At 30.1% G+C, this 26735-nt stretch overlaps 3 protein-coding genes across 3 annotated transcripts; 2 read left to right on the plus strand and 1 right to left on the minus strand.

Moving 5' to 3' along the window:
- The first annotated feature begins 3763 nt into the window (after positions 1–3763).
- LOC126843715 (uncharacterized) lies at positions 3764–6302 on the plus strand. Its single transcript, XM_050581420.1, has 5 exons — positions 3764–3927; positions 4720–4891; positions 5059–5213; positions 5840–5993; positions 6169–6302. Exons 1-5 carry the CDS (start codon positions 3841–3843, stop codon positions 6300–6302), a joined length of 702 nt encoding a protein of 233 aa, XP_050437377.1. The 5' UTR covers positions 3764–3840.
- A 1627-nt stretch (positions 6303–7929) lies between these two features.
- On the minus strand, positions 7930–10615 carry LOC126843713 (50S ribosomal protein L1). The gene is made up of 8 exons (XM_050581417.1): positions 10407–10615; positions 10151–10313; positions 9780–9872; positions 9423–9708; positions 9220–9334; positions 8927–9045; positions 8746–8849; positions 7930–8164 (listed from the first exon to the last, which is right to left on the minus strand). The coding sequence occupies exons 1-8, from the start codon at positions 10411–10413 to the stop codon at positions 8029–8031; spliced, it is 1023 nt and encodes a 340-aa protein (XP_050437374.1). The 5' UTR covers positions 10414–10615; the 3' UTR covers positions 7930–8028.
- Positions 10616–23925: 13310 nt separating this feature from the next.
- LOC126843719 (uncharacterized) lies at positions 23926–25912 on the plus strand. The gene is made up of 6 exons (XM_050581424.1): positions 23926–24092; positions 24196–24249; positions 24790–24819; positions 24887–24919; positions 25269–25293; positions 25607–25912. Exons 1-6 carry the CDS (start codon positions 24035–24037, stop codon positions 25725–25727), a joined length of 321 nt encoding a protein of 106 aa, XP_050437381.1. The 5' UTR covers positions 23926–24034; the 3' UTR covers positions 25728–25912.
- The last annotated feature ends 823 nt before the right edge of the window (positions 25913–26735 follow it).

Genomic DNA, 26735 nt, shown 5'->3' on the forward strand with positions numbered 1-26735 from the left:
TTCGGATAGCTATTTTTGAAGTTATAAGAGATTAAAAGTTAGAATAGAAAGGGAAGTGGGGTTTAGTATTATTTTTATCTGCGAACATTCCCAACCGCACTTTCCCTCACATCCTAGTTTATTATTCTCAATATAAAAAGGCTATAAAATATATACGTTACCATTTATGTTTCAAAAGTTGCTATCAAAAAAACTAAGTTGGGAGTGGAGTAAAAACAAAAATTGTGACAAATTGAGATCTCATTGTATACGAACAATATGAAAAAAAATATTTTAATTTCTTATAAAACCATATGAGATATTGAGTGGTTCATGATAAAAGAACCACCCTGTATAATAATTGGATTGTAATTCCTACTTTTGTCGATATCCAATAATGTACAATACCTAAATTATAATTACTTCCATAATATGGGCGTACATTGGCTTTTGTGGTTCTCCCCAAAGGGGGTCCCCTACGACCACGGACCGACTAGTAGCGCTGAGCGCTAATTGCGGGCCGGGGAAGGTATGTCGCAAGAGAAGTGGTCCCATAGAAGGCCAATTAACGTTCGGCTCAACGTCACTTTAGTCGCCTTTTACGACTGGTGTAAGGCCCTTGGAAGAATTCTTTCTCCCCTGTCCACAGGGATAAAACTTCTATAATATAATTGGGTGCTGTGATATTTTATCTTTGTATTTTTACGTTTTTTGTTTTTGGTATTTTGAGTATTTTACTATGACACATGGTTCTACAGCGCAAGATAATAAATAAATAGTTCAAACATTTAAATACACAAATAACATAACAAAATACTTTTAAAACCAACTTGTTTACGAAAAAAAAAAAATTTCTGTAATAGTAGATTTCGTAATGTATATTGTTAAAACTTGGTAATGTATGATACGGTAAAACTTGTTTTCGATAAAAAAAAAAAACTATACAAATTTTTTTTGTTAAATACGAATACCTATAGAAACTTACCATTTGTTTACATTACAACAATGGCTGTGAAAAACAACTTAGTTTTGATAAAAATAACAATAATACAAAATTGGATTACAATTTACACTATAAATGATTTTACAAAAACTCCTTGTAATAAGTTATAATTATAAAATATTTCCAATTTAGAAAAATGAAAACCCTATTGTTACAATAATTAAAAATAAGTTTTTTAATTTGCATTAAAGGGGAACGGAAAGCGCTATTTATTAACGGGCAAAGGATAAGCAATATTTGACGCTTATCGTTATTATAAATAACGAACTTAATACCTACTACCACTTTTCCTTAGACATCTTGAAATAATAATCAAAAAATTACAAATAAAATCTTTACTGATTTAGGTAATATATATTTTCTCAACCAGTGATTTAAAATTAATAGCACCCGGTTATTATATTGTGTGTTGTAGTCTGTAGGAGGAAAGTGCAGTATTAGTTTTATCTACGCGCATTTCCCAACCGCACTTCCCCTCCTATCCTTACTCTAAATTCTTAAAACTTTAAAAATAGTCACGGTAATATTGTCCATAAAAACCGAAACAATTAATCCAAAACATCCCAGTTGTTTTTTAAAATCAATTATAATTTATATTTTGTCCATAATTGGATACAACTATACAAGTGATGGGAATTGTTTCAACATCAAAAATTATTAATTTAAAAATTGGACTTTTCTCATAGTAGAACAACTTTATATTAAACTTAATTTAAGAAACTTATCACACGAAATCACGGAGGTGGCTGTCCATCATTCGATGTTATTTTAAGTTTAAATGTGTATGTGTTACGTAAAAAAAAGTCCACATCATTGTAAAACCAATAGCATCTCTGCCTTGCATCGAAGCTAAAACATTTTTCTAGATTTTTGTGTAAAAGACTTCATAAGTGGTCAAATTATATGATTTTGGGGTCGGTGTTTGCGAATTTAATATCAGTTTTTAATTTTACTCAACCAGAAAAAACTAAGTAAAATAAAAAAATGAAATTAAAACCTAAAATGGCATTTGAGTATGACAACTTAATACTGTCATTCTGAATGATTCGTAATGATTTTATAGAATTTTTCTAAGATTTCAGGTGTATATGTTAACGTATACGAAATCTGGGAAAAGCACAGTTTTCTGGCAATTAAAGTAAAATTGTAGTCTCGAATTTGTTCTCCGTTTAATATCATTTTAATCCTAAAATTTCAGTCCTAAAAACTGACAAATTTTCAACCTTTAGGACTTCAAAAATAAAAAAACATGCACCCCTTCTAGGGAGATGGAAAATGAGTATAATTTAAATTTGAGACTACTGACGTGTGGGGGCATGCAAAAAAAATATTCCTTACAAATTTCAACTCGATCCGACTCTTTTTCTCGACATTATAGCCGGTAAAAGATCAAATTTTAAAACTCACGTGGTTTCTTTTTTAATTTTAACTGTGACTGAGTAATCTTTTTCAACTTCTATCCCTAACAAAGTACCAACCAGATGAAACTTTTGATTTATAGAGTTGCTACTCGAAGGAATTGTCCAGTATTAAAAAAGTTACAGTGTATACAGACAAAAAAAAAAAAGCCCACATTATTGTTAAACCAATCCCCAACAAAAACCTAACAGTGAAAAAAGGCCCAGTTCCAGACCCCCTCCCAAAAAAAGGCAGCCTATTAAAGTAGAGATATCTACATTGTCGCCAAGTCTGCTATTTTTTTAGTTTATAACCACACTTCACTCCTACTTTCATGAGCAGTGCTGATCTTTTATTTGTATTGATAACACTTGACCAGTTTCTGAATTAAGCATTTGTCAGGTGCCTGACATTTTTGGAAGGGGGTCTGGTACTTCGCCTTTTTTCACTGTTAAGTTTTTGTTATGGATATCATTCCTTTTTGCAAGCATCAGTGTCGTAGGCGAAGTTTTCTTTTAAACGAGGCATTGAATGGATATTGAACGTCGTAGATTTTATCTTTTTTATACGTGTTATTATATTAACTACGTAGATATGTACTTGAAACTGAAAATTAGAACCAATCAGGTCACCGTTAGGGATTGAACTTTTTATTAAGTTAAGACAAAGCTTGATAAAACATCCAAGGGTGATGTGCATAAGGGGGGACATGAGATACATTAAAGCCGTAAGAAGCAGTGATTTAGGTACTAGTTATATCAATAGGTATTATTGGTATTTATTAAAACGACCAGGGTGATATTTGGTAAATGTATTAACTACCTAAATCCACATGTAGATTTTAAAAAGAAATACAGAACTTGATAAGCCAATTTCCAGTTCAACAATGAAAGATATAGACTTTTGAATTTAGGATAAAATAATTGCAATGGTCATTAACTGCTCTGCCTAGTACACCAAAAATCTATTTTGGGTAATATTTTGAGTCCAGACAAAATAATGAAAAAACATAACATATTATTGTAAAAACAACATTTCAGTCAAAACCAAATAACGGGGTTATTTTTTTTTCTCCCAAATTCAAAAGAAAATGTTTTACGATTTGTGATCAAGATATTTTACTTGATATCACATTAGTTTAACAAAGCTAATTATAATGATACGGACAATAAAAAAAATCCATCGTTGTAAAACATTTTTTAACCAAAAAAAATATTATTTGATCAAAATAAACACCGTATATTTTGTTTGTTCACAAGATATTATGTTCACAAAAAACAACTATTGTACAAAAACAATCGACTTAATCGTCAATAACATATTATTACCCGTACTGTAAAATAGCATTATTATAATATACGTGTTATTCTTCGAAAACTCTCTAAGAAACCAAGTTCTGTATAGCATTATTAAGCAATTTTTTTTTGTTTCGTTCGATTCAAGTCTATAAAGAAGAAACAATGAATGCAAAATACATAATATTTATATGTTTTGCAATGAATTACTTAGTAATTCTAAGTGTTGCCAATGGCGATAAGGAGAAAGAGGTAATCGTATCTTTTTTGTTAAAAGACAGTATAAATCTTATAAATTTGAATTGTTTCTTTTTTTTTTTAATATTGCTATTGATAGCAAACTAATGTAATAGGCAAGTTGCTCTATTATGTCTTTATAAAGTAATTTTTAAAATCACACAAACTTACATATTAATTTTCAAACTTGACAATTTTAGTACAAAACTATTAGAAAAAAATATACCTATCCATAAATCATAATGCACCATTTATTATTTGAAAAATTATGAATTTCTTTCAATTTCCTAAATTAATAAGTAAATTAATAAATATATATTTTTTTTAAATTTTGTATTAAAATTATCATGTTTGTATTGTTTAAATAATATTATATTTGATCAATTATATAGTAATACAATTTTTAAATATCTTTGGGTCATTTAATAATTATTTAAAAACTACTTGTTTCACTACACGAATACCTAATTAATTGGGTTACTTACAATTATTTAGATAAATGCAAAATATGAAATCCGTGGTTTTTTTATTTTGTAAATCAGTTTCTTAACGCAACATTTTTTTAAAAATAAACCGTATTTTTAATGTACCAAAAAAAATGGTTATAGTCATAACTGTTGCGTTCTGCATATTTTTTTTTTTATTCAAATAATACAAGGTGAGATTAAGTATGTAAAATTATAATCTCAGAACATTTTAGACCAATAGCAGAATTTTTTTTCAAAATCTTGTTAATGGTTATAACGCATAAGTCGACATAAACTTTATAATATCACGTTGTCTTAACCTAATGATTTTTAATGACAGCTTTCGAGATTTTATCCGCTAACACTAAACGTGTACAACGAATTAAGAAAGTTTTTCATACTTGGTTCTGGAGAGAATCTTTCTGTGCATGCATTACACGTGCTTTGGAGTGACACAGGTTATATTATAGAAAAGTATTTATCTCCAGCGGATATTGCCACTATAAAAGAAAGTAATTATAAAATATATTACCTTTATCGTAAAATATTAGTTTTCTTTGGTTTCGAGGCACCAAATTGTATACAGTTGGTTTCTGGCCAACTCTGCAACTACTGTACCCACACACTCTACAATAATGTAATATGTATATTATAACTATTCGTTTTTATATTGTTTTAGAAGGCATAAGTGTAGAACACTTTGGGAAAATTAACTGGGAAGTTTGTAAAAGCAATGTCCAAGACTATGAACCATGTATGAATCAACGGTTATCGTTTATGCAGAACCTAAATCAAAAGATGATAGAGGCTAATAATCATGTTATATGCCAAACGGTAAAGAAAATTTTTTTTTTTCAATAAAACTATAGTATATAATTTAAAAATGTATAAATTACTTTCAATTCGCTATTTTAATAAGAGGTTCATTATGAATTCATTTTTTTCTAATAGTTTTATACTACAATTATCATGTTTGAACACGAATTAAATACTTTTTTATATATATATATATAACTAAATAGTTTTAACATTTTTAAATACAATTAAGGTCAGCTAGTAATTATTATTTTTATTTTTTGTAATAGCCTTTATTGTAACAATTTTTTCATTGTAAAAATGCTTAATTATTGAGTAACTTACAGAAATGTAGGTATGAAAAATGTAAAATCCGATGTTTTTTTTTTTTTGTATATCAGTTTCTACAGCCAAAATTTAAAACTATTCTTATATTAATATGAAAAAAAATGGTTATTGTCATTACTGAGTTCTGCTTATTTTTTTTTTTACAAACAATACATGGTGAGATGAAGTATGTAAGATTTTATATGTAAGACAAACTAGAATATAATAATATAATCTCAGGAGATTTTAGACTAATAGTAAAATTTTTTTTTTTTTAAATCTTGTTTATGGTCATAACGTTAAGACATTTTTAACGACAGACTTCGACATTTTTTCAGCTTATACAATCCGTTTTCGATGAATTAGTAGAGTTCCTAGATGATCCTACACTTAAGAAAATTGGTGTGCATGAATTAAACTTGCTTTGGCATGATTTTGGTGTCACTATGAGAGCTAATTTCACACCCGATGAATTGACACGAATGAATCGAGGTAATCATAAAATATATTTACTCTATCGTGTAACAATAACTTTCTTGTGTTTCGAGGCACCTTGATTTGATGCAGTTGGTTTCTGGGTATCTCTGCAATTACTACTGTTTACACTCTTAGAACAGTATAACTTGTAGGTATATTATAATTATTGTCCGTTTTTGTATCGTTTTAGATCGCATAGATGTAAAAAAATTTGAGGAAATCACCAGGAAGACTTGCAAAACAAACTATGTAACATTCATGGTTCAACGGTTTTTGTTTTTACATGCCGTAAACAAACCATTATATAAGGCTGCAAGATTGTAAAAGAAAATGTTTTTTTGTTTTTTAAATAAAAACTATATTATATGAAATATGTACTTTAGTTATTTTACCCGGTCCTTTTTAATCAAATTATTTAATTGAGAAAATGTTAAGACCTGAGTAAGAATTTGTAATAATAAAATATATTAACTCTATTGTGTAATAATAGTTTTCCTTGGTTTTGAGGCACCAAGTTTTGTTGCATTTGGGTTCTGGGCAATCTGCAATTACTACTGTTTACACTCTGTAACAATATAATAAGTAGGTACCTATATCATTATTTTTGTTCGTTTTTGTATCTGTTTTAGAGGGCATATATATAAAAAGATTTGAGGAAATCACCAGGGAAATTTACAAAACAGACTATGTAAAATCCATGGCTGAACGGTTATTGTATGTAAAAGCCCTAAAAAACCATTTGAAAAGTCTGTAAAATCGTAAAAGAAAATGTTTTTTAAATAAAAACTATATTATATTAATTATGTACTTTAGTTATTGTATCCGGTCCTTAAAAATTAAATTAATAAATTAAGAAAATGTTAAGAACTGAGTAAGAATTTGTACTAATAGTTTTTTTTTTTTTTTTAATTGTGTACCGAAATGTGAAGAAAAGATTTTTTAACATTCTGAGTTTTGTACTGTGTTAGTACAATCATTTATCATAGTGAGCTCTTTCTAATACTTTTTCTATGATGGTGTGAGTGCGAACGAAAAGACAAAGTCTGAAAGCAATTGCTTTGTACATGCAAAATATTCTAATATGACATTTACTTCAAACAGTATTCGAAATTCGTAATTGTTGATCACTTGACAATAGACTACCAAGTTTAATAGTGGACAGATAAATGTATGCTATTATTTTGTGTTTTAATGTTAAGTATCCAACAAAATCAAAACTATGTTGTTATATTGCTGAAATATTAAAAAAGATGGGGGGGGGAGGTGAAGGGGAATGAAACTTCACATAAGACTCAAAACCGGTTTAATGTAAAATGGTACATCTGTGCAGTTGGAAAATATATCCCTACAATAAATCCTTTACCTGATGGAATACAAACTTTTTTTCCCATAATAAAAAAAAACCTCGTATTCTATCGATTTTTGCGAATATAAGTTGGTACAAACCCAATTAGGTATCAAGTAGTACAATTTTACATGAATGGGGTTGAATAGGTATGCAAATATATATTATTACAGCAGTGTTCTTATTACTACTTTCAAAATAAGTATGTCCTATAAAGAGTGTATAAAAAAGTTATTAACAAAATAAAACTGTTAAAATGCAACTACTTGAAAATACCTTTAACCGTGTCAAAGCCTCGTCGTTACAATGAATATTATACGATAATACAATAATACGATATCTATAGCTTTAGATACTGAGCTAGGTTTTCTGTGATTTAGTTTATATTACCAATTACAATACATACATATTTTATTCGGTACCTATATTCACTTTATTACTTAAATACCTATGACGAGAGATAATTTTTCTACTAAAACAACAATTTGGAGCATTACGCGTGACGGTAAAGGGTCGATGACTTTTTTATTTTTGGCTGTGACTAATTGAGCTGGTAGGGCTAAACTTATTAGTAAAAAAAAAAAAAAAAAAGAAACCCTTTAAGGATTATTGACTAACTAAACATTTTTTCTTTATATATATAAATTATGACAATTTTCAAATAACAAAACACTAAACATTATTATTACAGAAACAGTGCTCTGATCAGGCACGTTGTTTCTTTTGGGTTTCTTCTTCGTCGTCCGAATCAGAATCGGTTTCGTCGTCTTCTTTGTCTACGGAATAGGCAGACAGGTCGATGTTGAACTTTTCAATGGACGACGGAGTCTGGGCCAAACATCTGGAAAACGGCAATGATTTTTTTTTATTATTATTATTATATTAAAAATAAACATATAGTTTTATTATTACGTATATGTTTTATAATACAAAATACACAATAAAATCTAAGCAAAATTGTTTTTGACAAAAATTTTATGAATAATCAACAAATTCACTGTTTCGAGTAATTCTTATTCGAGTAACAATTTTTTTTATTTAATTAAATCAAATTATTTTGACTTAGAACAAAACTTAGTGAAAAAAATCTATCTTATAGTTTTTTTTTTTAAAATTGTTTGGTGCACAATAGAGTTTTATTATTATAATTTTCTAATTTACAAGTAATTAACGTAAGAAGTGCACAAAAGTGCACAGAAGTGAACGTAACAACTTGCGTTTGAAAAGATTATATACTTTCAGTATTACTTTAAATTTATAACGTCGCTTATTGTCGTAGTTATTATTATTATTATTATTTTTTTTTAACAATTTGTACTAAATAATATTGGGTTTTGAAACATACTTTGGTAATATAATTAAACATTTAAACGTTAAATCGAGACAGAAAGTTGGTCTAAAAAAACATATTAAATTAGTCACCGAGTGATAAACGGCGTCGGTTCGTTTCTTTTAGGCGCTTTTGTCATTACATCATTGAACAAAGTTTTAAAATTGTCTTCTAAATGTTTGATGTCGTCCGAAATCTGTTAACAAGAGATAAACAATTTTTATTACGATACGACACGTCATGGCAAATTTTATAAAAACAACAAATAAATACCTGGCCGATTGTCATATCCACAACTCCTAATGCTTCGTCATACGGATCGACTGTCATATTATATCGCACACCTTTGATGTAATGCTTGATCATGGCTATCAAATCGAGCGTTAATGCACCTGCAATATTGTGTATTACACGCAATAATATTATATTATAATCATTTTTTTAAGTAAAACAATAATAACATCAATTAACACGAGTCGCGTGCTCAGGAAAAACACCTCAGTGCGAGTTTGTTCCGTAGTTTCCTAAGCGAGCGTCACGCATTATGATGTACGCTTAAAACAAACCGTTTTGAAGGGTAGGATAACGTCTTCTTAACAGTCCTCGTATAGCGGACAATTCGGTTAAAATATCAGGATGCGCCAGCACGTATTGAAAATCTGGTAACATTATGAGTCCCCTCTGGAAAAAGAAAAAAAAAATTGATTATTATTTGCTTCGCTTTGCAAAAATACGATATACAAATAATAATAATGATATAAATATCAACCTCTATTTGTTTAATAACGTCTTTTCCGCCGACTAACATTGCACCTGCACTTCTTGCTTCTTCCATCATTTCGGCGCTCTGACAAAACGCCAATATTGTTCGGTCTTCGCCGTGGTCGTATGGATGCGGCAAACCAATGATTTGACTGTACTTGCTGACAAATTTATTTTTTTTATCGGTCGCCAAGTCAATTTCCAAACGAATGTTCAGCGGCGCGTCAGGAACATTCATCATCGACGGGTGATGGAGTTCGCGGTGAGCCAAAATAGCGTCTACAAGATTGTATCTAGAAAAAAAAACAACCTAATTATCTGTAAACAAAAATAAATTTTAAAGTTTAACGATCGAGGTTCTTACCGACGCATTTGGTAAAACATTCCGTGGTAAACATTATCGGAAGGCACTCGCCAAAAGAATCTTTCGATGGTACGACTCGATTTACCCAACTGCCTGTAAGAAGTCATTAAATTATAAAAAGGTACTAAACACTGTTAAAATTATGAGAGTTAAAACTATTTTCATTATGGACTCCCATATTAATTAAAAACATGTAATGTCGTATGAACACATTACACGTCACATTTATAATGTAAAAAAAATAAAATATATAAATAAAACAAACATTTTTTTAAAAAATACTGTTCAAAATGGAAAACTGCTATCGTAAAAAGTATGCGGTGACATAATTGAAATATTTAAGACCGAAGCAATGTATGAAACAGACTTACTTTTTTTTAAGTAAGGGTATATATTTTCTAGCCTTTGCCAAATTGGCCGCTTTGTTTTTTTGATGTATTTTGGCCTTTCTTTCTCTCGTGCCCTTACGAGCTCTGTATCGGACAGGCATCACGGAACCAACGGTCGGCAAGGAACGCAATAGATTACTGAAACCTGAAAAGCACGAGAAAAAAACAAAACGATAATAACGAATAAGTAATATAGCAAAATAGTTTTGTGAACGTTTTCGACTTTAAAAAAACTCACTGAACATTTTATATTTTGATTTGCCTTATCGAATTACAATGATTTTTTGTGAAATGAAAAATATTAACAGTACGTTGTTTTATACTTATAGTAAATATTTCTTTTCTATTGTATTTTACAAATTTTAAACAACTTTGCAGAACATTTTTTTGTCGGTTTACTTAAAAAATTAGAAACGCAAAACATAAATCATTATCAAGAAAAAAAATTTCAAAAATGTTACAATGATATTTTATGAACATAACCTCAATTATAAATATTATGCAATTGATAACACACTTTATCATATTATCGGCGGCTGTTATCATTGATAACTCATCTAACGGTTTATAAGTTTCAGTTGATCTTGTCAACAACAAAGCGCGATATAAAAAGGAGTAAGCACTAGGAATGATAATTAGCATGGATTAAAATATTATTTATTTACTCGGTATACTTATTGAGTTTTGTTAATTTTTAATTACACATAGGCACAAGTGTATTTTGTCTTATTAATAAAATTCTTAATTTTTTTAACGTGTAAAACTCGGTAGTACAACCTCACAATTTAGCATTTCTATGGATGTGAAAAAAAAATGTTTAATTGTATTGTAGTTCTTAATGTTGACATGGCTCTTCAGTTTTATTTGAATATTGTCCAAATTTTAACAATTTAATTTAACAACTTAAACAGCATGCCTACCAATCTGAAGGATAAATGAAAATAAACGACAATATATTATATGGTATAAACAAACTATACGGTGGGTAGGTAATGAGAGTTAATGAAAAGAAAGCATTGAGATTGATTGTAATTTGTAAATTTGTTTGTAATTACAATTTTTAAAAAGAGACTATCAAATTTCTTCGTAATATTGTTGATTAAATATTTAATATATTATTTCAACTATGATAATATGGTAAATTGTCAAAACACTTCTCTTGAGTCCAAACAAAACATTGTTTATAATTGTTTAGAATTTACCAGATTTAATGAGGTTCAGCAAGACAAGAAATCGTTATTGACATTTGTTATTTTATTAATAACATAATAAAAATACATAATTGGGTTCATTCATTGATCATTCATTTGATCCATTTATTTCGTCTATTGGGGACGGATCATATAATATAGTGGTAGCCGTTGTACCCATTTATCATAATCAACAACTAACAAGCAATGAAAATATTTTTATTGACTGTAGATTCATTCACACACAACCATCTAAGCTAATTAACTGTGTTGTACATTTTTCGTTACTGTAATGCAACGTCGCAACGTCTACCTTTTCATAATATATTATGTTTATTATAAAATCTATTGTTAAACAAAAAAGAATTAAACAGTCAACAATAGTTTAGACAGGACTTCTAGGTATAATATAATATAGCGAGCATGCAACTACGCCGCGTAGTCAGGTACGTAGTTTAATAATTCCCGTTGGTCTCACGAAAAGAGCAAACCACACAAAGGACGTTTGTAGTAATATAACACCAGTTAAGTATAAAAAAAATTAAAAAAATTTTTTTAATAAAATCAAAAGATAAATATGAACGGGCCGACCGGAATGGGAAAGGCCAAACGGCGGACTGCCATTACTGAATCGTTGACGAAACTGGCGAGGACCGCTTTGATTTATCCGGTGCGGTTTGGCGGATCGACGGCCACCGGCGCCGAAGAGTTCAGTCCGAAGCTCTATGCGTTCAACGTGTGCGCGATAATCGCGTTGGTGATTTTCGGTTATTGGTCGTTGCTGGGTGAACTCAATTCGTTTGGAAAGGGCCAGTCCGTTCGCTTCAAGAACGTCACCGTTGCGGCGGTCGCGAGCCTCAGTTACACCATGATTGCATTGTCTTGCACCATAGCCGTGGTCGGGTCGGCGTCCCGGCAGACCGCTTGGCTGGACATCGAGCGTTTGCTGGACCGCGTGGACGAGGCGCTCGGCAAACGCGGATGCACGGCGGCCGACAAACGCGTCGAGCGGTGTACCGTCTAGCTGGTTTGCTTTCAAGCGGCGTTGTTTGCAGTCGACTACTATACCTGGCTAAAGGTCGATTCGACCAACGAAAGCTACTGTGTAGTCTATATATTTGGTCACGTCAACCTGGTGTCGTTGGTTATGTACGCGCAGTTGGCTTGGTGCATAGGTCGTCGGTTCGACATTATCAACAGCGAGATCGAGGCCATGCTCGAACGGTTGACGTCGACAGACCGCGTCGAATTCCCAAACCGACGATACCAACACTTATCTTATCTGCTCCATTGCTCCAACAGCCTCACTAAAGGTGGGCACTCAATACAGACTTTTACAAATTTTCCCTTAACTATAAGTGGCAAATTCTTGCCGTCAATCGATTTTTGTATGCCAATCATTAAAAATATTTATATCAGCATTTTAGCATTTTAAATGTTTGCATAATTTATTTTCAGACGTGAAATATATTCCTATTAAGACATTTCAAGAAACTTACTGGAGTCTCTGCTACAGTGTCAACATTTTAAACCACCAGTACGGTTGGCAACTATTAACGATTTTATTGATGAATATAATAAATCTTATAATCATTCCGCATTACCTATTGACCGGTGTTTTTAATATGGTGTCGCTTGGGCCACAAAACTACGTATTCGCAATTGGCCTCATCGGTTGGATTTTTTATCACCTATCATTTTTATTTTTTATGGTGCTGCCCTCGTCGTACGCAGCCTCAAAAGTATAGAATTCAATGACACCTCAAAATATCGAAATAACCACTGTTATTGCTTTTTACAGGCCGAAACAACAGCTCTAATCGTATGTAAACATCTAAACGGTTGTTTTGTACCGGACGACTTTAAACAGGTATTTAAAGTAGTAGAAAATAAATATAAATTCTCACCAATAGGCGTGCTAAAGTACCTACTTTGCAGAAAATAACGACCCACAATGTTGAATTAATTTCAAAAAAAATATTTCAATGTTTTTAGGTTAGATATTTTAAGTTCTGAATTTCCCCAAAAAATCTTCCTTTTGCTATATCTAAATCCCTTTTGAACAAAAATATGACTATTTGGACTATCTAATAGACGCTTCTTTATTGTGTTACAGTTAGAACTATTTGTACTTCAATTGCACAAGCATAAGGTTCATTTTTCAATTTGTGGAATCGTGGATTTACAAATATCTACAATAACAAAAGTAGGTGTACACTGTTTTTTTTTTATTGATATAGTAATGAATAAGTTAAGGCAGACTACCGACGCGTAAGAAAAGTGCATTCGGACTATTACATTTTAATATCTCTGTATTAGGAGTCTAATCAGAAATATTTATCAACTTTCTGGTGGACTTTTAAGGTGGATTGCAGACTTACAAGTTAATTGGACTCACTTTAGACGAACCAATTATGATTAATTTCCAGGTGATTGGGACTACCGTTACATATTTGCTGATTTTCATTCAATTACAAAACTAGTAAACGCACCGTTTCAATTACTCACCAACCTATAGTATGCAAAACATTGTACAATTACATTTTGGTCACCGGCTCCCTGTGGAGAACAGGGTGGTATTGCCCGTGTGTTTCGACCCGTGTCTAATAGTTATTATCGGCGATCTGCGAAGGCCACAACGAACATAAGGATACTTAAGTGAGGCAAAAGGCCTACATTAATACTGATGGTGTGCTGCGGAGACTTTAATAATTTGTACACACAAAGCACAATGCACACTAAGATTAAAAACATTTTTACATTCACTCTTGTGACCAGTCTCCCGAGTTTTTTTCTCTCAGATGTCAACTATTATATTTTGAAAAGGTGTACATCGATTCCGTCGGCTACTGTTCATAAAAACTATCTATCGACTTCGCCGACTACAAATTACAAACGAAAACAAACTTGTCGACAATTTGTTTGTCTATGGAATTAAATAATAACAATGTTTCTATGTTTACATAATATATAAACAAGTATACAAATATTACCAAAGGTAATTAATGTAAACGTTTTTAATTTTTATTTTATTAATAAAAATAATGTTAATCGTCCTTTTTATGATATCTATTTTATGGAATCTATAAAATCCCTTTAGTAGCTATAATTATAATAATATCCAATCAAAAAATTGAAAACCACTATCAAACATAATACTTTACCAGATATTTCCAGATATAATGGCCGTATAATAAAACCACTTATCAAATGACAGAAAATCGACACTGATGGACGACAAAATTAAAAAAATTAAATAGACAAAAATGTATGGATCTATAAAAAAAAATAAAATCATTAAAAAAAAATAAAAAATTGAATTTATAAATTTAAAATAAAACCAAAATAGGTTTCCAATTTATTGTTATTGTTTTTATAAGTATACAAAATGTTTTAATTTGTTTGGTGTCGTGTAGCACTGTTGTAAAAGTTAAAATACGCAAAAGAAATGTTTATTTAAATTAATTCAAAACAGATATAAACAAATCACTGAAAAATAATTAAAAATGATTAATGTGGGTATATTTCTTACTAAATACAAATTTAAACCATATGTATATAAATCGTTTCGTGTTATACTAATATCTTTAATTCGTTTTAGATGCTTCGACTAGACTTTTAACCTAGAAACATCAAACATAAAACGGTATTAAGTCAGAATAAGCACCATTTATTGTAAAAATGTATTAATCCTGGATTAATGATCTTGGATCACATTGTAAATCAGAACAAAAATAAAAAATGGCCTTTAAGCCCCAATATACAATATATTATGCCGAACAAAAAAAAACAAATGTATTAAAACCGTAATTAGAATATAATTTGAGAATAATTTCCGAATGTTTTATTTAGTAATTGTTTTTTTACGAAAATTTCGCTTTACCGTTCTGTCCATTGACTGTACATATTATGTTTATGACATACATTTTTAATGAAAGACTATCAGATTTCTACATAATATCATAGATTAAATATATTATTTTAACTATGAAAACATGGTAAACTGTCAAAACACTTGTGTTCAAAGGAAACAATACTTTTTGTTGTTTGGAATTTACCAGCAAATATGACGTTCAGCAAGACAACAAACTGTTATTGACATTTATTGTTATACCATTAAAAACCATAATTTATAAAAATATTACTGTAGCGACCTAAACTACCTTTTTATATTTTATTATGTTTATTTTATAATCCATTGTTAAACAAAAAAATTAAAAAATCAAAAATAGTTCAGACAGGTCATCTAGGTACATTAAATTTAGCAAACATACCGTAGTTTAATACTTCCCGTTGGTATCGCGAAAAGAACAAACCACACAAAGGACGTTTGCAGAAATATAATACTAGATTGTGTTGTATAAAAAATATTTAAAAAAGATAATAATAAAAAATATTTAAAAAAAATCAATAGATAAATATGAACGGGCCGACCGGAATGGGAAAGGCAAAACGGCGGACTGCCATTACTGAATCGTTGACGAAACTGGCGAGGACCGCTTTGATTTATCCGGTGCGGTTTGGCGGATCGACGGCCACCGGCGCCGAAGAGTTCAGTCCGAAGCTCTATGCGTTCAACGTGTGCGCGATAATCGCGTTGGTGATTTGCGGCTACGGGTCGATGCTGGGTGAAGTGAATGCGTTTCGAAAGGGTCAATCCCTTCGTTTCAATAACGTCCCCGTTGTGGTGGTCGCGTGCGTCTGTTACACCATGATTGTATTGTCGTGCACCATAGGCGTTGTCGGGTCAGCATCCCGGTACGTCGCGTGGCTGGACATCGAGCGTTTGTTGAACCACGTGGACGAGGCGCTCGACAGCCACGGCAGCACGGCGGTCGACAAACGCGTCGAGCGGTGTGCGGTCTGGCTGATTTGCCTTCAAATTGTGATGTTCGCAGTCGACTACTATACCTGGGTAAAGGTCAATCCGACCAACAAGAGCTACTGTGTAGTCTTCATCTTTGATCACGTCAACCTTGTGTCGGTGACGGTGTACGCGCAGCTGTCTTGGTGCATAGGTCGTCGGTTTGACATCATCAACCGCGAGATCGAGGTCAAGCTCGAACGGTTGACGTCGAGCAACCACGTCGTATTCCCAAGCCGACGATACCAACAATTATCCTATCTGCTCCATTGCTCCAACAACCTCACTAAAAGTGAGTTTGTGACAGTTATTGATCCAAAAATAATCAAGTTATTTGCTCAAAATCCTTTGTTATATTACTTAAAAATTATCTTTTGTCATCAAACATTAATGTTTGGAGATATTATAATATAACGTATTAAGATCTTCCTTTATTTATTTGTTTTTTTTTTGTGATCAACCCTAAGGTTGGTTTTGCAATTTTCCAAAATTTCTCCATTCATCTCTATTGTCAGCTAACCTCTTCAGCTCCTTATAGTTTGCTAGACCCGCATCGGAAATCATCCTTTTGATATAAGACGTTCTTGGTCGTCCTCGATCTCTTTTGCCATTCATCTTCCCTTCTATTATAATATACAGAAGCTCTTCTTCGTGTCTTAAGACATGACCAATCATATACCATCTTCTTTCTTTTATGGTGCTAAGTATCTTCCTGGTTTCATTTATTTCGTTTAAAACATTTTCGTTAGTTCTTCTTTCTACCCAGCTTACTCGCAACATTCTTCTCCAGCACCACATCTCGAAACTTTCGAGGAACTTTTGTTCCGCTTTGTTTAATACCCATGTTTTGCATCCGTAAAGTGCGACACTCCACACATATACCTTTATCAGCCGTTTCCTCATACGTATACTCATGTTTTTAGAGCACAGTAGGTTTCTTTTGTTCATGAATGCTGTTTTTGCTTGAGCGATCCTTGCTTTTATTTCCATAGCGCATTTTCCATCTTGACTAATTATACTACCTAGATATCTAAAATTTTCCACTTGGTCGAGAGTGTGGTTATCAATTTTAATTCTTAATCTATGAATACGATTCTTTTTTTGACACATCATTACCTTGGTTTTATTCCAGTTGATTTTAAGGTGATAATTTATTTGTTTATACTGAATATAATAATAATATAGGTCTAAAACAGAACGTATTTTTATTTTTATTTAAATGGATTTTTTTGTGTTGCACTAAGCCTTTTAATTGTTAATTGTTTGTATTTTCATAATACACCAGTAGCTAATACCAGTTAATAGTTACAAGCTAAAAAAACATATGAAACTACTAAAATTGGGTAAAAGTTTAAACCAAAGTATTCTACTCTTAAGAGTTTTCCAAAAACCTGGTATAATACTATTAAATAGTACGATTTTTGTAGATTTTTTGTTTGCTTTCCTCACAAAACTTTACACTTATTATCAATAAGTGTAAATAAATTATTATCAATAAGTGTAAAGTTATTGACAGTTAGCAAACTCATTCGAATTTACTCTACTGGCATCAGGTTACCATTGACCTTTTTGTTAAAACTAGTTTATTAAATATATGTTGTATACAAAATATTACGCTAGGAGCAATTTCAATACTCTCAGTTTTAATTTTAAGGTCATTCACCACACCAACCTCACTATGCCTCGTCCCCATATTGCCCCGACTCCACTGTTCTGACTATTTTTAATGTTACCTTATATTATAATTGTATAACAAAACAAAATACATAAATATAAATCTTAACCGCGAAAAAAATATATGTATTTTGGTATTACTATCTTAGTTTTAAAATGTTTACATATTTTTATTTCAGACGTAAAATATATTCCTATTAAAACATATCAAGAAATTTATTGGAGTCTCTGCTACAGTGTCAACATTTTAAACGACCATTACGGATGGCAACTATTGACGATTTTATTGACAAAAATGATAAATCTTATAATCCTTCCGCATATCCTACTGACGGGTGTTTTAAATATGTTGTTGCTTGGCTCACAAAACTACGGATTCGCAATTGTTCTCATCGGTTGGGTTATTTGTCACCTATCATGTTTATTTTTAATGGTGCTGCCCTCATCGTACGCTACCTCAAGAGTATAGAATTCAATGACATTTTAAAATATCAAAATAGGTAACCATTGTTGTTGCTTTTTACAGGCCGAAAAAACAGCTGTCATAGTATGTAAACATCTAAACGGTTATTTTGTACCGGACGACATGAAACAGGTATTTTATAAAAAAAGTAAAAATATTTATAAATATAAACTCTTATCAATCGACGTGCTAAACTAGGCACTTAGTAGTATAAAATAATTACCCACAATGTTGTATGAATTAATTTCAAATAAATATTAAAAAAAATAAAAATAAAAATAGCAATGTTTTTAGATTAGATACGTAGATATTGTAAGAAAAGGTAGCCTAAAAACATTATTTTAATTTTTGAATTTCCCCCAAAAATGTTCCACTTGCTCTTATATCTATATTCTTTTCAAAAAAATAAATTTGCTTAGACTATCTAATAGATGCTTACTCATTTAATCGTATGTGTTTCAGTTAGAACTATTTGTACTTCAATTGCACAAGTATAAGGTAAATTTTTCAATTTGTGGAATCGTGGATTTACAAATATCTACAATAAGAAAAGTAGGTATACACTTTTATTTTTATTGATATAGTAATGATTAGGTAATGGCAGACTACAGACTTTTCTATGAAATTTCACCCCTTTTTTTTGTTTTTATAGAGAACCTAGTTTGAAATTTACTCATGTTATGTGAAATTATCTCAACTTTCTGAAAAAAAAATTTAAGAACATTATTTTTACTGTAACAAACATGCAGTGTAGCTTTCAAAAAAAATCAGCGTCGGGTCGCTGTAAACATTCGTTTGTAATAGCATTTAACTCATAGGTATATTTTTTCATTCAATTACAATTGGCTTGAATATTACACTTTAATACCTCTAAACTAGAAGTCTCTACATTCAACAGGGTTGAAACTTTTTTGGATTGAAAAAAAATGTATTCTAGAAATGTTTTACCAACTAGGTTGTAGATTGTAGACTTACAAGTTTGATTGATTTTCAGGTGATTGCGACTATCATTTCATATTTGCTGATTTTCATTCAATTACAAAACAAGTGAACGGAGAATTTAAAATACTTAATAACCTAATATGCAAAACATTGTACATATCTAGTGTTGGTTCAATTCAATTCCAAGCCAACAATATATTTTAAACTATACAATTAAATTTTGTAAATTCAAGACGTCATTATGTTCTTAATTGTATATTGTTGGTTGTTGTTTGCATTTAAAAGAAATATAAAGTGTGTTTCAGAAAAACAGTTTAAAATTGTGTATTTACATTTTTTTTTATCTCCCTATTGATGTCCTTCCTCCATTGCCTTTTTGTAAATCCTTTGGATAAATATTTCCTAACGCTGTGTTGCGTTCCCATTATCACGCCAGGATGCGTTAAGTTGCCTCTCCCTGAATTAGCAGGCGTCGACTTAGGAATTTTTTTATACTCCTGTCAAATTAACTTTTATTGGTTGGTCCTTCATTTTTTATTTAGTTATTCGTGCTACGCCTAATCGTATACAGGGTCTTTTTAAGGTCTGCACCCCCCGAGCCTCCCCTCTAGTAGCGACAATGCCAATGCTATCTATACTATAATACACAGACCAGCTCTGGTCTGAGAGCAATTATTCTTGTTTCATTGCTTTATGAATTCGTTAATCGAACAACTACATGCGATGCCCAATTTCTATTAATATATTTTATTCCTAAAGGTGTGTAAATTTACTAAGTCGCCCCTACCACGCATTGCAGTGAATGAAGATGGAAAAACATTGCAGAAAGAGGCGTGTTTTTTGTCAAATTCAAATAATATAACTTTGTAATGTTCACTTTCAAGAGTATAGTAAAGAACATAGCTATACCTAGGTATAAAGGACTTGGTTAAGCTAATGTGGCACCTGGGCGTTATTTAAAATATTTTTGAATCGATTTCTTCATGTAGCATGGCTACAGAATAAAAATCAGATATGAAATGTACCTTATACTCGTAGAGACAAATATTTAAAAACTTCACCCCATTCCCTTCAAATTTGAGAAAAACTGTTTTCTTAAGTAAGGACCTATTAGTTATGTGAATTATTTAAATAAAACACAAAAGCACATGAGCATTAACACGTCTCCTTTTTTTTTACATAGGTATAATGAAATATAAAAACAAATGAATTAACATAATCAAAGCATTAAAAATAACATTATACAAAAACTATGATTTTTGTCTTTTTTTAATGTAACAATAGTACAAACAACATAGGTAATTATTTATTTTAAAAAAAACATCCAGTTAGTAAATATAAAAAAACATAAACTATAATATTTTACAACATTACTCTCATCAAAATAAACAATACCATAAAATTATTATCTTGTATTGCATAATATCTAGGGCTCGGAAGTTGATGATCTAAAAAACCTTTGTTTTTTATAAATTGTAGCACAAATCATAAAAACACATTTTATATATTTTTTTTGGGGCTTTCGCGCGTTATTTAAGTAGCTTAGAAAGTAAATACATTTTACAAATGAAGGCTGCGGGTCAAAACGATCATAGTCATTATAACCAAAGTTTTCAGTATTGCAGTTTTAAAGTTTAAGAACTCCAAAAAGACTCGGAGATTTATTATAAGATAACGCACGTAACATAATATTGTTCTTTAACTCTATCTTTATTGATAAGTTTAATTACAAAATAATCAAATTTATAAATCTAAATTTTAGAGAAAAAAAATTGGCTCGTGATTATGACGGTTTTTCCTTGCAGTCCTTCAAATATTTATTGAGGTGTTTTTTAGCTTCGATGCGGAGCTATATTACGGTGTTGTTTTTACAATGACGTCTTTTTACATATTTTTTCAATTTGTTTGTATTTACTTAAATGCATTTTTCACGTAGCAAGCATATATTTTGGAAATCGTACCTACCCGGCTTTGTAATGTAAATAACATGGCCGAGAATTGAGAAAACATCTGAAAAAAAACCTTATACTATTTTTACAGTATATAGTAAATTGATGCATGTTTGAAAATAGGGTCCGGTGAGTGGTGATATGAGAGAAGGGAAGGCTCATGTCTAGGGCTATGCGTTAAGAAGTTGGAAAGTACGTCAAAATCTTTCAGTAGGCATCTCTAATCATATCGTGGCCTTAATAAAACTATCCGTCCCTCTAAATCATACTTCTTAAATTGCATTAAAAAAAATGTAAAATGACATTCCTAAATCCTAATAATTATAGAAATAATATACATATGATTTAAGATTAAAAACATAATTAATTTTTGTTCACTAATTAAGGCGTTTCGTTGTCTGCACCAGTGTAATGTCAAAAAGTAACAATGACATATCATATTATTTAAAAATATTTCCAAACCATTTTCATTAATATTTAATTAATTAAGTTTTACATCTTTCATTTGATCAAGATTATTTTTATAATACATAATTCTTTGAATAAAACGAATGTGCATACTGGACGAGCTACTATACATACCCTTTTATCAACCACAATTACTCTGTCAATTAATTCAATCTATGCTAAATTAATATTAATAATGTAAAGAAAATTTTGTGTTCAAAGAGATCCTTTATTATATATAATATAATATAATATAGGATCTCCTTGAACACAAAATTTGCAAACCTTTGCTCACTCTATGTGAGTTTTTAACTGCTAAAAACAATTCGTTTCTATGTTAACTTCTGCTTGTTGTTTGAATAACAAGACGTAGCAATTGTATATTGATAGTATATTAAAAGTCAATTCTTAGATTTTAATATTTTCAGCAAACAATATGCATTGTGTCGAAGCGTTCTGCAGATATATTTTACGTTAAAACAATTACTTTTTCGAACGACTTAAACATTACTGCCATGTTTCATCATAAGTTTGGACGTAACTTCAAACTATTTAAAAAAAAAATCCGAAGGTAACCAAATACTCAAAAGGAGTTTCACCTGGAGACTTGATGGTAGGTATTTTGAACACATACAGTTATTATATTATGTAACATAATACAGCAATATATTCTTCTCTCTTATTGTTATTTATAATAACTGATTAAAAAAAAAACTTTTATAAGAACACTTGGAATTTTAAAAGTTGGTGAATGAATTTAAGCATTTGAGAGTCTAACAGGGCGATTTCACATTTGGGCTTCAGAGTAGGTAATGCAAAAACCCAGCATGCTGTGTAGAAATCTCTTAATATATAATAATTTAGATACGAAATCTAAAGTCCAAATCCAATTATTACTAAATACTATTTACTAATATTATGTTAATTTTTTTTTTTTTAGATTCAAGTGCAATTATTTACACGTGGAGGTCGATAATAAATTTTCTAATAAGTATAAATAATACGAAGTAACCCGTAAGCAAACCATGTAGTAATTTATTTTAAATATTAATAATAATTTTATTTTATACAGCTGTAAGGGTCCGGAATTAACTAAAGACGAAATAATTGTACTTAAGTTTCTCCGCTCAGTGAAATTCTTACTATTTAAATTCAAAATAAAATAATAAAAATAATATTTTTTTATATGTCTGGTTTGTTAATTCTAGACATTTTTCTAGTGCTTGATTTGGTATAAGTAATGTATTCCTCCTTATTGACGTCTTCCAATAAGGTACACCAACGAAATTCGAAAAAAACTAAAATTCATTGGCGTGTCCATAAGCCTAAGCAGGCGATAACGATAATATCACTTATTTATTATTATTTAATTCTATTTTAGGCTTTAAAGTTAAAAGAAAACTTACATAAAAATATTTTTCTTTTTTTTACACCATTTTCAGAAATACTTAAAAAAAAAAATGAAACAAAAGACATAAAGGAAAGGTAATACAAATATTTTTCAATGAAATTTCGGGGGGGGGGGATTAAACCCGGAAAACCCTTTTCCCTGAATACGGTTATAAGTCTACTTGATAGCACTTAGCCTCAACGGACCAGGAAAAGGAAACTCCTTAAAAACCCAACCTCGAGAACCTAAACCTAAACCAACCGGTTAGGTTTTCTAACCAAATTTGGGGGTCAAACTGTCGTTTCTAACGATCTCCTGGCCTGGTTACATATAACTCAATTCAACCCAACTTAACATAACCTTAAAAAAAGCCCCTTTCAAGGCCACCAGACAAAGAAGCTCCAATGTTGATACCATATATCTTAATCTGTTAGCTTAATAACAATATTTAACTACTGTTGCTCATATTTACTGTACATTTTATTATGTGTTATCCTATTATCATTATACTATATACTATATATTGTATGTAACGACAAACCATACGAATAAATAAAATAGATATACATTATTATAAACTGTTAAAGAATTGAACAAACCGATATATTTTATTTCTTATTTAACAACAGATTCTCAGAGGCAAATTGTACAAGGCAAATTGTATTTTTGACATTTTAGTAGATTTTTAGCAAATTATAGCATGAATTAAAATTTGTTTTGTCCTATGCGGGTTGGTAAGATAAACACTTTTAGCAAACACAGATGAATCAGAACAGACATATTTGTCTTAATAGTTGTACTCAATACCTATTATTTATGGTTTTCTTAGTATGATCAAGTGGATTTCTTCACTGAATACAATCCAGAGCTCGACGAGTTCCATGAGTTAATCAGTTTTCTACTATTGTTCTCAGCTTAACGTGTAGTCTATACTTTTATACATCAATATGGGAACCATCACTTATTACTTTGTTTTATCTGTCTGCGTTTTTGCTTTTGCTACTCGTAAGCGTATTTCGTTTATTATTTAACCATAATCCACGCGGGTTATGGTAATGTATTATTACTATGTACCTATATTATGTAATCTATGGTGGTTTTGTTTTAGATGATTTCAAGGAAAAAGACATAGTACATTTTCGATTCACTCGAGACAATAAATGTATGTAAATATATAATATATGTAACAAATGTAAATATATATTTCTGTTAGCCTTAATTGTACTAATGTAATATGTACATTTCTTATTATAATCTTCATAGGCGGACTTGAAAACTATAAAATTTTTATTTAAAAAATCACTGTTAAAACACAGTTTTCCTGTAAAGTTGTATACAGGATGACGATTTTATCGTGAACCGCTCAACATCTCATTGGGTTTAATTAATAATATTCTTAATTTAAAAAGTTAATAAAGTATATACTTCACCGTTCAAGTTTTAAAAGTTGATATTTAAAAAAAAATAGTTTTGGAGAGGGTTAATTAAAAATGTTATAGTTAATTAAAGACATATTTTTTCTAAGTTTTTTTTCTTTTTATCGTGGGTAATTTTTGAAATAAATTTTAATCTTATGTATTTGATCAAAACCAAATATAGATATAACCGAACATTTTAATATTAAATTATTGTTGTATTCCTTTAGTTATTACATAAATAATTAATACGCTCGTTGAATTTATAAATGTTTTCTCTATTTCAGCGACTGACTACTATATGTTTGTGGCTCAAAGTAAAAATATAAAATAAATAGTAATAATAGTTCTCAGATAAAATCTAATTAAGAATATCCTTTGCAGATGGAGTAAATCCAGAATCATTTTCTAACTCAGGTAATATGACATTTCTTTATTTTGATTTAAATAATATAATATAAGAATATAGCATTACCATATAGAAGATGTTTTACCAAGATAAAGAAAAAGTCTGTACTTTTGTAAAAAAATAAAAAAAATAATCCAGTCTTAGACCGGTTAAATAATTTAATAATGTCTACACAATTAATTTAATACAAATAGTGGAAAACTAGGCATTCAGATGTTAAACATAATTCATTCGATAAATCTCATTTGACTATCATTACATAGAAATTTTAAGTTTAGGTAAATATTTAAACACATATAACATATTACGAATTTTGTAGAAGGCATATTATTGTAAAAACCTTTTTATGTTTTACAGCTGTGATTGGAATTCTAAAACCAACGTGAGTAGTAATATTGGCCTTTTTAGAATAGTTATAAAACAGGTATATTTAAAGGTAATATTATACTGATAAATACGAATAGCTCAATTGCAAAAAAAAACAAAAGATCGAGGGAGGGGATCTATACCCAATCCCCTCCTCCATAAATACGCCACTGCTCTAGGAAATAAATCACATATCTCATGAGACAATAGGTAAATACCTATTTCTATAATCGCATTTCTTTAATAATTAATACCTTTGCTTATATCATGTATACATAAAAATTATACATTTTATAACCATTTTGTAATATATTAATGATCGGTTTCAGGACAGCAGACTACATCCAAATGGTCGATAAGTTAAGTACCGCACAACTTCCGTCCCAGTATAAAGGAAGATTTACTACTTTATACGTAGGAGATGAATTGGTAGTCGCGGCGATGGTGTAATGAAATTAGATTAGTACAGATAATCTTCTTCATAAATTTATAGTATAAAAAATCATCTTATTCTTACATAGTCAAAAAAATGTATATATATATATTTTTCAATAATGATACATTTCAATTTTAATTATACATAAAAATATTTTATTCGCAATAATAATACAATGTCATAATTACATAAAAATAATTTAATCAAAAATATATTATGTGTTACTATAATATATGTTTGTTGGTAATTGGAGAAAAGGCGTTCCTAACTTGTTGATAATGTTTGCAAAATATAACATTGGTACTCGACCAATTTGGCCCTATTCGTTTCTATTTACTTTCAACCGGTGCTACAGTTGCTTTAGTTCTCGGTTCTAAGTTACATTGGTCTAATCAGCCAAAATTTTTTGTTTCGAGTTTCACCCAGTTCCAAATGTACCTTGAAAAAATAAAATAAAACTGGCTTCCGCGAGAACAGGGTTAATGGTAGTTTTAAGAGTTTTGGGTGAGGGCAGATCGTTAAAGTTGTACTTAAAAAAAAAAACCGCAAAAAATTAGGAAACCCACCAAAGGTAATATAATATTATTAATAATTATCATGTCGAGTGCGTATCAGTTCAATAGAAATGTTTTAATGTTTTTAAATTTAATAGGTTTACATTTTGGTAAAAAGAGAATGTGTCTGAATCCGTTCAAGCGGTAAAACTATAAAATGTATAAATACAATACTACTATATTTCATCAATTAGGTTAAAATATTATGCGTACCACACGTATAAAAATATACTTAAATTTATTTTATTAGTTTAAAAAAAAAAAATGTTTAAGTGGTCCGGGCTCTAGTGTCATATAGGTCCCGTTTTTTTTCCAAATTCGTTATTTAATAATCGACAAAATATTTAAATATTTTGAAATAATATTTGGTAAAATAAAACAATTAGAAGCCAATAGTTTTTTTTTCATAGTTCAAGTTCTGTACATACTATTTTTTAACCAGTTGGTACCTACTTTAAAAATATTATT

The sequence above is a fragment of the Adelges cooleyi genome, unplaced genomic scaffold, assembly GCF_023614345.1.
Source record: "Adelges cooleyi isolate 19-005CV unplaced genomic scaffold, UGA_ACOO_1.1 ACOO_flye_CR_arks_rails_tigmint_CR_PRNA_574, whole genome shotgun sequence".
NCBI classification, from domain to species: Eukaryota; Metazoa; Arthropoda; class Insecta; order Hemiptera; family Adelgidae; genus Adelges; species Adelges cooleyi.